At 43.4% G+C, this 14,735-nt stretch overlaps 1 protein-coding gene across 3 annotated transcripts in view; it reads left to right on the top strand.

The window, feature by feature from the left end:
* Positions 1–14,735, top strand: part of lrrc1 (leucine rich repeat containing 1) — a 322,043-nt gene that overhangs the window by 91,993 nt on the left and 215,315 nt on the right. For all 3 annotated transcript variants that reach the window (XM_072498577.1, XM_072498579.1, XM_072498578.1), the window contains exon 3: positions 9,455–9,533. In XM_072498577.1, the coding sequence (XP_072354678.1) occupies positions 9,455–9,533 (79 nt within the window). The remainder of the gene's footprint in view (positions 1–9,454; positions 9,534–14,735) is intronic.

The raw sequence follows: 14,735 nt of genomic DNA, 5'->3' as shown, positions 1-14,735 counted from the left end.
TTGTTCATCTAGTCTGTGGGATCATTTTCACAATTTTGGCACAATCCAAAGCAAAGTCGACAGGGTTGTCCAGTGCCCAGGTTGATGCCAGATGATCGGTCTGGTTTATGCAAAGAACTAGAGTGAAACAACACGCAACCTCAGCTGGACTAGATTTTCTTGTTGCATCTTTCTTTGTGTTTATTTTTCATATCAATGGTTGAAATGGCTCATCGTTCACTGTACCCCCCTTTCCCCATCTCTCTCAGTAATGGTTAGATTGCTTTCACTGAGTTACAATGTTGTTTGCTTCTGGTGTGCATCAGCTGAATTTGCTGCACACACACTCCTAGATTGGCATAAACATTCTGTGCTCACGTCAATAGATCACCATCAAATTGTTATTGCAGATGTTCTGTTTGGAATGCTTATCTTCCAGTAAATTGTATTGAACAGCATGTGCGGAGAGCCTCTTATTAAATAAATGAATTGGCTCAATGGTTCTCACTCATGGCCAATCTAGGGCTGTGTAATCACAGATTTACTTATTAATTACTGCCTTCTTTGGGAGGAAAAGGGAGCTATCAAACACTCCTCGATTAATTCAAATGCATTCTCGTTAACAGTGTACGCAGGGAGTGAGCTGCAAGTGGTATGATTGGAACCTTCACTGAAACGAGAGGTTGGGTTATATAAATTGTGGAGTATTTAAAATATTCTTCAGTCAGGTATTACTGCGAACCTTTCAAATTAAAGTGATGGTTCACTTATTGGGAAGAGAGAACAAGTGATTAGGGCTTCAGTTACTTGGAGAGACCAGCGAAGCTGGGCATGTTTTTACTTTGAGCATAAAAGGTTAAGGCGAGTTTTGATGGAGTGATTTAAAATGACAAAGATTTAATAGATTAAAGAATAGGTTTTGACTGACAGGAGGGTTACCTCAAGGTCACAGACCCTAGGATAAAAAGCCAGGGAGAGGTAAGAATTTTATTTTCTGCAGTGAGTTATGATCGGGAAGTGCGGCCATCTTGAAGTGTGATGGAGGCAGGGTTAACTCTAACTTTCAAAAGGGAATTGGATATAGACCTGAATTTGCAGGGCTATGTGGAAACAGGAGATAAGTGGGTCTAGAAAGAACCAGCAAAAATCATGTTGGATTGAATGGTCTCCGTTTCAGTGCTGTGTGGTTCTGTGAAGGTTCAATCTTCTTGTTGAGAGTCAGGACTGACCCACGGTGGCAAGAACTCCACTATGGCTAAAGCAAGGAGGCAGGTCCCAAATCCACCACAACAGGAAAGAGGATCAAACCCCATGCTGTTGGCATGAATCTGATCCAGACCGATCGTCATTGTGGAAACATACACTATGGATAGTGATGGTAGAAGCTCCAATTAACTTCTGTCCATGGCTGACCAGGAATGTCTCCACTCCCTGCTTACCATTAGCATGTGCTGGAAGGATTCATAAGTTGATGATCCACCTGTCTGGCCATGTTATGAATTCACCTTCCTTGGCCATCAAGTCCTGGAATGGGCCTTGAACCTGGAGCTTTCAGCTCCGAGGCAGACACCACCCACTGTGTCACAAGACCTCTTCTCTTTAAATTTTTTTTTTAGAGTAGCCAATTATTTTTCTTTTCCAATTAAGGGGCAAATAGCGTGGTCAATCCACCTAACCAGCACATCTTTGGGTTGTGGGGGCAAAACCCACGCAGACATGGGGAGAATGTGCAAACTCCACACGACCAGTGACCCAGGGCTGGGATTCGAACCTGGGCCCTCAGTACCGCAGTCCCAGTGCTAACCACTGCGCCACATGCCGCCCTCCACATGACCTCTTCTGAAGGTTACTCACGCCGATAGCTAATCTGTTGTCTTTAACTTGCATTGGAATGAATGGAGTTCCTTCGTGTTGTAGAGCCAGTTAGCAGTCTATCAGTTTTCAGTGGTACTGCTCCACTTTACCCATCTTTTCACTTTCTTCAGTCTATTTCCTTTTTCATAGTTGCTTCAGCATTCTCACTGATTTACATATTTACTGTCATGGCTGTTTGCTTAATAATTTGCCCAATGGGGTCTCGCCGATACCTTTCATAGAATCACATAGAATTTACAGTGCAGAAGGAGGCCATTCGGCCCATGGAGTCTGCACCTTACAAAGAGCGCCCTACTCAAGCCCGCATCTCTACCCTATCCCTGTAACCCAGTAACCCCCACTGAACCTTTTTGGACACAATTTATCATGGCCAATCCACCTAACCCGCACATCTTTGGACTGTGGGAGGAAACCGGAGCCCCCGGAGGAAACCCATGCAGACCCGAGGAGAATGTGTAGACTCCGCGCATACAGTAACCCAAGCCGGGAATCGAACCTGGGACCCAGGAGCTGTGAAGCAACTGTGCTAACCACTATGCTCTATGCTGCCCCCTTTACAGTAGCAGGGTGTTGTTGTTTTTTGCAGCTGTCTTTTACTCAGTCGTGGAATAAATGGGCACAGCAAAGGAGGAGGCCATTTGGCCCGTCCGGATTGTGCCAGCTTTTTGCGAGTAACCCAGCTGATCCCTCTCCTCCTTTGTCTTTTCTCCATTGCTCTACCATTCTTTTCTCTTCAGATAATTGTCCAGTTCACCTTTGAAAGCCACAATTGGTTTTGCCTCCTCCACACCCTCGGGCAGTGCATTCCCAGCATTTTCTCGCCACTTAGTTGCGCAAAAAAAAGTGTCTCTCATGTTACCTCTGGTTCTTTTACCAGCCACGTTAAACCTGTATCATAATATAATGAAGGGCAGGATTGGGTAATTCAGCCCCTCGAGCCTGCTCCACCATTCAGTACGATCATGGCTGATCTCCTCTCTGCCTCAACTCCACTTTCCTGCCTATTCTCAATAACCCTTCAGCCCATCACTAATTAAAAATCTGCCCAGCTCCTCAAATTAACTCGAATGTGCCAGCATCCACCACACGCTGGGGAGTGAATTCCACAGATTCGGGACACATTGAGGGAAGTAATTTCTCTTCTTCTCTGTTTTAAATCTATTTATCCTCCGTTTCTTGACTCTTCAGCCAACGGATCAACAGTTACTCCTCACCTCCTCTGTCCAGACCCCTAATGATTTTGATCAACTCTCTCAAATTCCTTCTCGAACTCCTTGGGCGGGATTCTCCGTTAGCCGGCGCAAAAAATTGGGAAATGTGATTGGACGGAGAACAGCTTCTGACACCAAAATCGCGCAGGCGCCGATTTGACGCCAAATCGTGATCCTCCGTCACCTCGAAAACGGCATCAATGCATTTAACTCCGCACGTATAGTGGACACTGTTTGTATATCATTAGCTGGCCCAACCCAGTAGACTCGCAGGCCTCCGCGATTCTCTGCCTCCGATGGGCCGAGTTCCCGGTGGCGTGGGTCACTTGTGCTTTTAAAAATCGCGGAACCGGCATGGCGACTGCTGAGGGAGAGAGAGGGGGTACGGAAGGTGTCCAACACCACCCTAGTTTGCTGACAGTTGTGCTGCTGGCCGGAGGGCTTCTGCCAGGAGCCAGGGGCAATAGTGGGGGGTGGCCAGGAGATGGGCTGTTGGGTCAGGGTGGACGGGCACGGAGCACCATTGCCGCAGCCGTTCAGCTGCGCACGCCGCTGATAGCCCACTGTGAACTTGGTGCCGTGGATCATATAGGTCCCTCCCCAGGGCACCGCCCTGAATGCCCTCTGGCCCCAGACGACCCATCAACTGTATGGGCACGCTCCAGCACAACCAATGCCATCTTTTTGGCTGGGATAAGTGTGTGTAGGGAGTGTAATGTGTATGTGCGGCTGCAGCTCGTCAGCCTCCCGAGTGTCGACCATGGACCCAGCGAATCCTGCACCATTTTTCAGTGAAATCGATTGTGTTCCATACGATACTGGTGCCAGCCCCTAATAGTACCAGAATCGGTGCAGGTGGGTCGCCGATATTTCTGTCGTGAAAGTCCACCGGATTCTCCATTGGCGTCAACACTCGAGTCAGAAACGGAAAATCCTGCCCCTTATCTCAAAGCAGAAGAGCCACAGCGTTGCCAATCTATCCACACAACTGCTGAAGTCTCTCATCCCTAAAACTGCCCTCAAATCTTTTCTGCATCTTTTTTAATAGGTTCACATCCTTTTGAAAGTGTAGTGCTCCGAATTGGACACAGTACTCCAGTTGAGCCCCGACCAATGTTTTCTAAAGATGTATTATAACTTCCATAACTTCCCTGAATCCTGTATGTATCAACCACTTTCTCAACCTGTCCTGCTACCTTCTCCGATTTGTGCACACATACCGCTAGGTCCCTCTGCTCCTGCACCCTCTTTAGAATTGTATCTTTATTTGATATTGCCTTTCCTCATCACGTCAGGGACCTGGTTTCAATTTCGGCCTTGGGTGACTGTGTGGAGTTTTCACTTCCTGTGTCTGTGTGGATTTCTTCCGGGTGCTCTGGTTTCCTCCCACAGTCCAAAGATGTGTAGGTGAGATCAATTGGCCATGATAAATTGCCCCTTGGTGTCCAATGGGTTGGATGGGATTACGTGGATGTGGGCATAGTGCTGGGGTGCTCTTTCAAAGGGTTGGTGCAGGCGCGATGGGCCTAATGGCCTCCTCTTGTACTGTAGGAATTCTATGCTTCATTCTTGCTCCAAAATGTAAAATTTCATTGCATTAAAAGTCCTCTGCATTAACTTTCATCTGCCACGTATCCATGCATTCCACCAGTCTACGTCCTCCTGAAGCCGAACACAACAGTTCACAATCCTTCCAAGTTTTGTTTCATCAATAACATTTTTTAATATGAATTTAGAGTACCCAATTAATCTTTTCCAATTAAGGGGCAATTTAGCGTGGCCAATCCACCTAGTCTGCACATCTTTGGGTTGCGGGGCGAATGTGCAAACTCCACACAGACAGTGACCCAGAGCCAGGATCGAACCTGGGACCTCAGCACCGTGAGGCAGCCGTGCTAACCACTGCACCACCGTGCTGCCCTCATCAATAAAATTTGAAATTCTGCTTGGTGCACCCAAGTGTAGATCATTAATATACATTGGGATAAGCAATCAACCCAATACTGATCCCAGGGGAACTCCACTAAATGTTTTTCTCCAGTATGTACAATAACTGTTCACTGCTACTGTGTTTCCTGTCACGTGGCCAACTCTATATCCATGCTGCTACGGTGCCCATTATTCCTTGGGGACAATGGTGCTTTATCTCAGATGTTGAGTGAATTTTCTTATTCGTTTTCTGACTGATTCTGAAGTACTTGGAACCATGAAGAGTTGGTGGATGAGCAGCACCGAGATGTCAAAGAAATAGCCAGATATTTGAATGTGCCAATTTGAACCTGTTTACTGAAATTTATTTGTCAATTTTGCTGTTCGCAATCCTCTTGTCATTTAGTATTTGTACACAAACTAAAGTACAAGATTTGCAATAAAGTTTGGAATATTTTGAATTGTAATTGTTTCAGGACGAATGAAACGCAGTTTATTTTCCCCCAGAAATGCTGTTGCAATATTCAACTACTTTTTTTCCTTGGTTTGGGTTACAGGCAAAAGGGGGTTTAGTGTTTGGGTTGTTTGGGATTGGAAAGAAGTAAAGGTGATTGAAACGTTATCATTGCGAAGCCATTACAAATCTGCTTTTGCATCTTTCATGTGGAACATTTTGCTGGACAAGTGTTTTCATTCATAAACTTGTACATTAAATCTTCAGTATGCAAACTAATTTAGTTAACAGTGTAGTTCATTTTGCAATTTGACATCAAGTTTTTATTTTTACCAATTTTCTTTTTCTCCTTTGTCCTCATTATTCTACATCAGTTGGACCAGTTGGTCAAAGCTCAGACACCTGTCCTTGCCCAAAGATTAATCAAACCTATGTGCAACAAAGGTAGCTGAAAAATGATTGGGAAGGCTGAATGACTTTCACCTACCTGGCCCTGAGGGCTTCTGAGGCTACATTTGTAACAATATGGATATTGTATGGGAGATAAAGGGTTAACACTTTCATGTAAATACTTCTTACCACCAGATGGTGATCAAGAGCAGTCACATATATATCACGTGATGATCAATGATTCTAGGAGAAAGTGTTTAGGCGTGAGATAGAGTACTTGTGTATTTGAGAGTTCTGCAGTTAGAATATGTTCGAATCTTATTTAAGTAGTGTTAATAAATCAGCTTTGTTAATTTACTTAGCTTGATGTTCTTTGTTCAACACTACACATTTAAGACATCCAAGCAAAGAAAAAAGAGAACATCACATGGTACCAGGAACACGTTCCTAAAGTATAATAGTAAGGTTTTGTGAGAAAGAAAAAAATCTCCGTGTGGAAAAAAACTTGCGAAGGTCGAAGAATAAATCTCAACCAGACTCCGATCGCAATGACCTCGTGGAAGCCAATAGCGTCGAAAAAAACTGGCCAGTCGAAGCTTCATGGAGGGCTTGCAGACTCCAAAGCAATTCCGGGCATCGGATAAAGGAAATGTAAACTGGAAAAATTTCAAACAACAGTTTGAACTGTATATCTCAACCTTAGACCTCGAAGCGGCCAGTGATCAGGTAAAGATAGTGCTGTTCCTAACAATGGCTGCACCCCAGGCTTTAGAAATATTCAACACACTCCATTTTGAGAATGAGATTGACAAACTAATATATAACAAAGCTATAGAAATGTTCATCAGGCACTTTGTGCTTCAAATCAATGAAACTTTCAAATGATATATATTCTGGAAAAGAGTCCAGAAAGCAATTGAAACACTTGACTGTTTCACTACAAATCTAGGCTCAAAGTGCAGACCTTTAATTTTTCAAAATTATTAGATTCCCTTCTGCATGATCAGATTGCATTTGATGTAAAAAATGAAAAGCTGCGTGAAAGATTGCTCAGGCAACAGAAGTTAACGTTAGAAGATGCTGTTAATATATGTTGTGCAAGTGAACTTGCTAAAAATCAATATTCCGAAATGTTGGTCCTTAAAAGTGGCACGAAAACGAACAATGTGGCCGATGCCATTGATGTTGTGGCGCATGTGAAAAAACAACGCGCTCCAGATGGTGGCCATTCTATGCATGACGCAACGAGCGTCATGGCATGCAAACGTTGTGGCCACGCCCACCCAGTACAAAAATCCCCTTTGGTAAAACCTGTGCGAAGTATCCCAGACTTAATCTTTTTGCCTCGCAGTGTAGAACAGAAATGAAATCGCAACAAAGAGCTGTACAAGAAATATGCAGCTGGAAATATGAAATTGAAACGAGTAAACCTCGCACTGGGGAAATGAACCAGACTTGGAAGATGTATTCGAGTTAGATGATTCTTTCATTATTGACACAGCTGAGAAAGTAACTGAACCTCCACAGGCAATTTCCAAAGTGGATGATTTCAAACCAATCTCGATTGTTCACAATCAAGATGAGTGGACAATTCCATTAAAGATTAATGGAACCAACAATACACAAATAAAACTGAATACCGGTGTGACATCGGATCTCAGTATTCAACCAGATGATGAGCCAAAAGAAGAAGATGACCCTATAAGTTTAGTTAGTTTATTTGGCATTAGTAACGAGCTGATAACAAGTAGCATTCAGTCACTGCAGGACTCAGACTGTACAGAGGCTAAAAATGAGAATGCAGCAGCAGGCAAATCAGTTTCTGGCACATCAATTGCGAGCAGCCAACAGGACACTTGGAGAAGTTGACTCCAGGTAAGATGCACGAGACTACAAATGATGCACCTTTATCGCTTTTTGTTGAAAATTTGAACTCTGAGGAGAATTCTGAAGAACTCAAGAAAGTATTGATTGACTTCTTCACACAGAAGAAACTATCAGTCATGGATGTCAGAATTGGGTCCAGCAGGAAATTTGGTTATGTCGACTTTGAAACCAAAGAACAGCTAACCAACACATTGCAATTCAATGGAAACAAAGTATGTACACTCTCCAAACATCTTCAAAGGAAAAGGGATTTAACAATATGGATGTTGTATGGTAGACAACGGGTTAACAATTTCATGTAAATACTACTTGCATCAGATGATGATCAAGAGTAGTTACATATATGTCATGTGTCGACCCTTGATTCTGGGGCATGAGATAGAGTAATTGTGTATTTGAGAGTTCTGCAGTTAGAGTTACAGCATAGTTTGTTTTAACAACCTTATATACTTGGGAATACATTTGAATCTTATTTAAGTAGTGGTAATAAGTCAGCTTTGTTAATTTACTTAGCTTGATGTTCTTTGTTCTACGCATTCAAGACAGTAGCATGAGAGCACACGTGGCTAGCACTGTTGCCTCAGCGCCAGGGTCCCAGGTTCGATTCCCTGCTGGGTCACTGTCTTTGCGGAGTCTGCACATTCTCCCCGTGTCTGCGTGGGTTTTCTCCGGGTGCTCCGGTTTCCTCCCACAGTCCAAAGACGTGCCGGTTAGGTGGATTGGCCATGCTAAATTGCCGTTAGTGTCCAAAAAGGTTAGGAGGGGTTATTTGGTTATGGGGATAGGGTGGAAGTGAGGGCTTAAGTGGGTAGGTGCAGATTTGATGGGCCGAATGGTCTCCTGCACTGTATGGTCTAAGACATCCAGACAAAGAAAACAAAATTTCACAAATTTAAGCACTCGTTCTGTTAGTTTGACTAAGACCTGGATTAAATTTAGGATTGTTTTGGTCAGTGTGGCTTTGCTACCAATAGGTAGACCAGCTGAGTCATGGGTGACAGAGGATATGTTTTTATATGTCTCGCAGCAATGGAGAGAGTCACATTATGCTGTCCACTTGCTCTTTATCTTATCACATTTGTACTGTATGAGGTGCTGAATCCTGGTCTCCGACTGCCAGTCAGAGTTATTACAAAAAGGGTGGCGAAATGGTTAGCACTGCTGCCTACAGCGCTGAGGACCCGGGTTCGATCACGGCTCCGGGTCACTGTGTGGAGTTTGCACATTCTTCCCGTGTCTGCGTGGGTTTCATCCCCACAGCCCAAAGATGTGCAGGTAGGTGGATTGGCCATGCTAAATGACCCCTTAATTGGAAAAAAATAATGGGGTACTATAAATTAAAAAGAGTTATAACATGAAAGAGCTGTAGGCACAATGTGCTGCTAATCATTGCCTCACAGTGGCCAATATCACCACTTTCAGTTTGTCATGCTCCTGTCTTTGAGCTTCACAAACTTAAGTGTGACATTATTAAATTGCATCCTGTATCATCAAGCTTCACACACACATATATTGGAGCGTTATACCACATGTTTGATATAGAAGACCTGCATCATTGTGCATTGTGACCCAATTTAAATATTGTGCAGTATTGGACAAATGGTGTTTTTGGGGCACTTTGCAGTCGTGCAATAAAGGCTGCCGATGCTGCGACCATTGGTTTGCAAGGGTGTCAGTCACACAATACTATGACCAAATACCTGACTAATTTAATCTTTTTTTGTTGCAGATATTACGGAAATTCCAGAAAGTATCTCATTTTGCAAATCATTACAAGTAGCAGATTTTAGTGGCAACCCCTTGACCAGGTAAAAAAAAACCTTTGTTGCAGGAGCAAGCATGTTTTGTTGCACATTGTTTCAATCTCAGCTGTTTGCTTGCAGATATTAAGAACTGACATTGACTATGTCTCATATTATTATCATAACTAACATTGTAACTTGTAGCCATTGTTAGTATTTTTTAAATTAAGGCAAGTTTATCCAAAATTTATAAAGTGGGTGAGCAACCTTTTGATGTTTTAATTTTCTGAAGCATAATGTACAAATCAGATTATATTTATCAGTCGAATAACTTGGTTAAAGCTATGATTATGGAAGGGAGTGTGGAGCTCCGCAGTTTAATATGTTTTGTACCTATTGTGGGACGTGGTTTCGATTCCCGGCTCGGGTGACTGTGCGGAGTCTGCACATTCTCCCCGTGTCTGCGTGGGTTTCCTCCCACACTTCAAAATGTGCAGGTCAGGTGGATAGGCCATTCAAAATTGCCCTTTAGTGTACAAAATGATTGGGTGGGGTTGCTGGGTTAAGGGGATAGGGTGGAGGTGTGAGTTTAAGTAGGGTGCTCTTTCCAAGCGCCAGTGCAGATTCGATGGGCCGAATGGCCTCCTTCACTGTAAATTCTATGATTCTGGGCAGCACGGTGGTGCAGTGGTTAACATTGCTGCCTCATGGCGCCGAGGTCCCAGGTGCGATCCCGGCTCTGGGTCACTGTCCGTATGGAGTTTGCACATTCTCCCCGTGCCTGCGTGGGTTTAACCCCCACAATTCAAAAGATGTGCAGCGTAGGTGGATTGGCCATGCTAAATTGCCCCTTAATTGAAAAAAATGAATTGGGTACTCTAAATTTAAAAAAAATGATTCTGTAAGTGGGTTACCAAGGAATTTTGCAGAAGATCCTCAACCGTCCCAAACGGATATATTTTGACATATATGTGCACCTGTGTGGGCGTACGTGTGCGCACTTGCAGGGGTATGTACACCTGCGCGGACGTGGCCAGTCACCCATTTCTTGACTGGGCAGACAACCTTTCGAGGTTCGTGTTGGCAGGAGGTTCACAAAGGAACAGCACGGCAGCATAGTTGCTTCACAGCTCCAGCATCCCAGGTTCAATCCCCGGCTTGGGTCACTGTCTGTGCGGAGTCTGCACGTTCTCCCCGTGTCTGCGTGGGTTCCCTCCGGGTGCTCTGGTTTCCTCCCACAGTACAAAGATGTTTGGGGTAGGTGGATAGGCCATGCTAAATTGCCCTTAATGTCAAAAAAAGGTTAAGTGGGGGTTACGGGGATAGGGTAGAGACGTGGGCTTGAGTCGGGTGCTCTTTGTAAGGCAGACTCAATGGGCCGAATGTCCTCTTTCTGCACTGTTGATTCTATGAACAACAATAATATATCCAGGACTAGGATATGCGTCTAACGGCGTAGAACGTAGGAAGAAAAATATGGGGTCGTGATACAGGTATCGAATTCTCAGGGAAATATATTAATAGAATCATTGAAACTTTTGACGCATAAGCAGGCCTTCTGCCCATTTTGTCTGTGCTTGTACTTTGAATGAGCAGTTGTGCTTCATACCACATCCCTGCTTTTTTGTCTATGTTCCTTATCCTCACGTCCCTGCCAAAATTATCTTAAAATTGTTGATGAGTCAGCTTCCATCATCCCTTAAGGTGAAGAGTTGCAGATTCAGACCAACGTGAGTTTAAAAAAAAAAAAATTTGATCACCCCTCTCGACGTTTTGCAAGTTTTAAATCTATGAACTCTGGTATTGACCCACATGCCGGAGGAAAGTTTTTCACTTTCTACTGTATCAAAATCTGCCATCATCTTGAAATTTTCCAAACTCTCCTCGTAACTCAAGGCGCTTGTCTATGGTATCATCTGATGAACCCCCTCGCTACCAATTCCAATATTTTTACATCTTTGCTCAACTGCAATGCGCTGAATTATCTACAATATTCCAGCTGAGGCCTAGTCATTTATAAAATTCCAGCAGGATTTATTTGCTTTTGTGTCCTATTCCTCTATTTGTAAACCCAAGTTACCCACCACCTGATCAGCTTCCCAGGTACGTTTAAGGATTTGCCTATATGGACACCAACGTGTACCTGCTCATTTACATTTCAAAAAATTTGCTGTTTATAGTATTCCCTCCAGGTCATACCACTTCTCTTCCCTGCATTTAATATCATCTGTCATGCAAGCCCATTTTGCCATTCTGTCTATGGCCTTCCTGAAGACTATAACCATCCTCATCACTGAAGACACTTTATGAAGTTTTGTACCATCTACAACCTTGATAATTTTCCTAAATCTGATTCTTCTTGGAGGAGCCCCACTGCAAGGTACCTTCTACTCCGAAAAACATTCACGCAGCACCACTATTTGCTAACTGTGGCTGAGCCACTTTCTCCTTTATTCCATGGGCCTCCACCTCCTTAATTAGCCTCCTTTGTGGCACTTTGTTGAATGCCTTCCAAAAGTCCATATGTGCACTACCTGGATCAACTATAGGTTGCCTCATCAAAGAATTAATGACGCTAACTCCATGTTATTTCCCTTTCCAAATCCATACTGGCTGTCCTTGATTAATTTGTGATTTTCCAAATAAACGTTTGCTGCTGATATTTGCCAATAACTTCCTTACCACTGAAGTTAGGCTGTCTGGTCTGGGGTTTCCTGGTTTAACTCTCTGCCCTATTTTTGAATAACATTAACAACTTGCAGTCTGTTGAAATATTTCCCTTGGGATCCTTAATAGATCTAACTTTTTCATTTGCTAACTGCTTGCACTTCACATGTATATGAAATGTTTTGGGGTTCAAATTAATATTGCCTGCCAACCTTTTTTCTTTAACTTCTCTTTGCCTCCCATATTCAGTTTTTCAACTGGATTGTCACAGAAAATCTCTGATTCACTGATGTCATTTAGGGAAGGAAATCTGCCACCTATATCCATCCTGGCTTTTATGTGGAGACCAAAAATCCCCTTAAATGTGGAGATCAAAATTGCAGATAACAATAATCATAATCTTGATTGGTGTCACAAGTCGGCCTATATTAACACTGCAATGAAGTTACTCTGAAAATCCCCTAGTCGCCATGCTCCGGCGCCTGTTCGGGTACACGGTGGGAGAATTCAGAATGTCCAGTTCACCGAACAAGCATGTCTTTCGGGACTTGTGGGAGGAAACTGGAGCACCCGGAGGAAATCCACGCAGATACAAGGAGAAAGTGCAGACTCCGCACAGACAGTGACCCAAGCTGGGAATTGAACCCGGATCCCTGGCGCTGTGAAGCAACAGTGCTAACCACTGTTCTGCCAGCCGCCCATCTCCAGTATAGTATTCTAGATGTGGTCCCACCAAAGCCCTGTACAATTTTAGCAAGACAAATTCTTTATTCCTCTACTCCAATCCCCTTGCAGTAAAGGCCGACATGTCATTTGTCGTCTTAACATCCCATGAATGACTAAGAAGAAATCTCATACTATAACCTGCTCCACTTGCCCTGGTTCATTTCTCAAAACCAAATGCAACACGTCCTTTGTTAATACTAAAGCAACACGCTGCAGATACTGGAGATACCTTCCGCTGCCTCAGGAAGGCAGCCAGCATTATCAGAGACTCCTCCCACCCAGGCAATGCCTTCTTCCAGACCCTTCCATCAGGCAGAAGGTACAGAAGTCTGAAGACCCGCACATCCAGACACAGGAACAGCTTCTGCCCCACAGCTACAAGACTCCTCGAAGACCCCCTTGGGCTGATCTGTTCCCTGTAAGAACAATATTCACGACACCCTATTCTGCTCTTGCTCATGTATTTGCTTTGTTTGGCCCCTTGTTCCGCACTGTAACCAATCACTGTTTGTTGATGTACCATTTATCAATGTTGTCTGTTGTTTATTCTTTTCGTCTACTATGTACGTACTGTGTACGTTCCCTCGGCCGCAGAAAAATACTTTTCACTGTACTTCGGTACATGTGACAATAAATCAAATCGAATATGAGCTCAAATCAGAAAATGCTGGAAATCCATAGCAGGTCAGGGAGCATCTGTGGAAAGTGAAACAGTTAAAGTTTCAGACTGATGATTTTCATCAAAGACGAGTTCTTGATTTCTGACGATGGGTCACCAACTTGAAACTCTCTCCACAGATGCTACCTGACCTGCGAATATTTCCCACATTTTCTGTTTTTATTCCTGGGACTGGACTGGAGATATGTTGATAGAGGACATTTTCCAGTCCACATCCTCTGCACTATGATTTTTCCTAGTCTATATTTGATCATTAATGTCTCATCACCAATATATTTTTGTTACCCACTGTTGGAATTTGCTAAACGATTTGCTCGTCTACCTCCTTCTAACTCTCTTTTGAGCTCCAGAAAAAAAAGACTCTACCGTATCACTGCACCCTCTCTGTTTCCGAACTCGAGCCAAATGGAACCAGTTATGGGAGAATGAGTGTACCCTTTCTATTTATAACTGTAACAGCATCCTCAATCAATGCTGCTGTGCTCCTTCATGGTTGCCTTCTCTTATTGTTTCTGAATCCTTGATAACCAGGAATATTTAACCCAGTTCTTGTCTGGTTTGAGCGATGTCTCTGCTAATGATTAATGAAATCAGCCTTTGAAATCCCTGTGCAAGCAACTTTTTCATACCTCGCAAAAAGGGTAGATTTTTGGGTGCTGATGTTGAAACCGACAGTTCAATGGAATCGACAGATAAAACCCCTACTCCCCCCCCGTTCTGTGGTGCAGTTCCATCAGGTTTTCAATTTCTTTGGCGTACTCATCATGACTTTCACCATTTTAGTCATGACAGATTCAAACTACTTAGCAGTTTTATTAAACACACCATCAAACTATTGTTAGGAGTAAAATATTTTGCATAGAAGTAACTCGTTGATAAGATGCTATTACTTAATCAGTTCATAAGGTAAAATATATATGTTGCAGAGAAATTACACTGCGTGATGCTGCAATTTACTTGTATGGAGCACTGAAGTAAGTTCATGTCTTGTTGCATTGTTGATGAGGTTTTGGTTTCTCTGGATGTCTTTAAGCTTTCTGAGACGAGTCCGATCATTTTGTGACGATCTGGTATGTGCTCACTTCTGATGAAGCCAAACAAATAGAAGTGAATGATTTTTCTTCTGTGTGCTAGTTAAGCTTCCTCTGTGGGTTTGTGCCTATGGAGTTAAGTAATCAAAACCAAGTTATAATCCC

This window comes from Scyliorhinus torazame, chromosome 4, assembly GCF_047496885.1.
Source record: "Scyliorhinus torazame isolate Kashiwa2021f chromosome 4, sScyTor2.1, whole genome shotgun sequence".
In the NCBI taxonomy this organism is placed as follows: Eukaryota; Metazoa; Chordata; class Chondrichthyes; order Carcharhiniformes; family Scyliorhinidae; genus Scyliorhinus; species Scyliorhinus torazame.
This window is presented reverse-complemented; position numbering and strand designations above follow the sequence as displayed.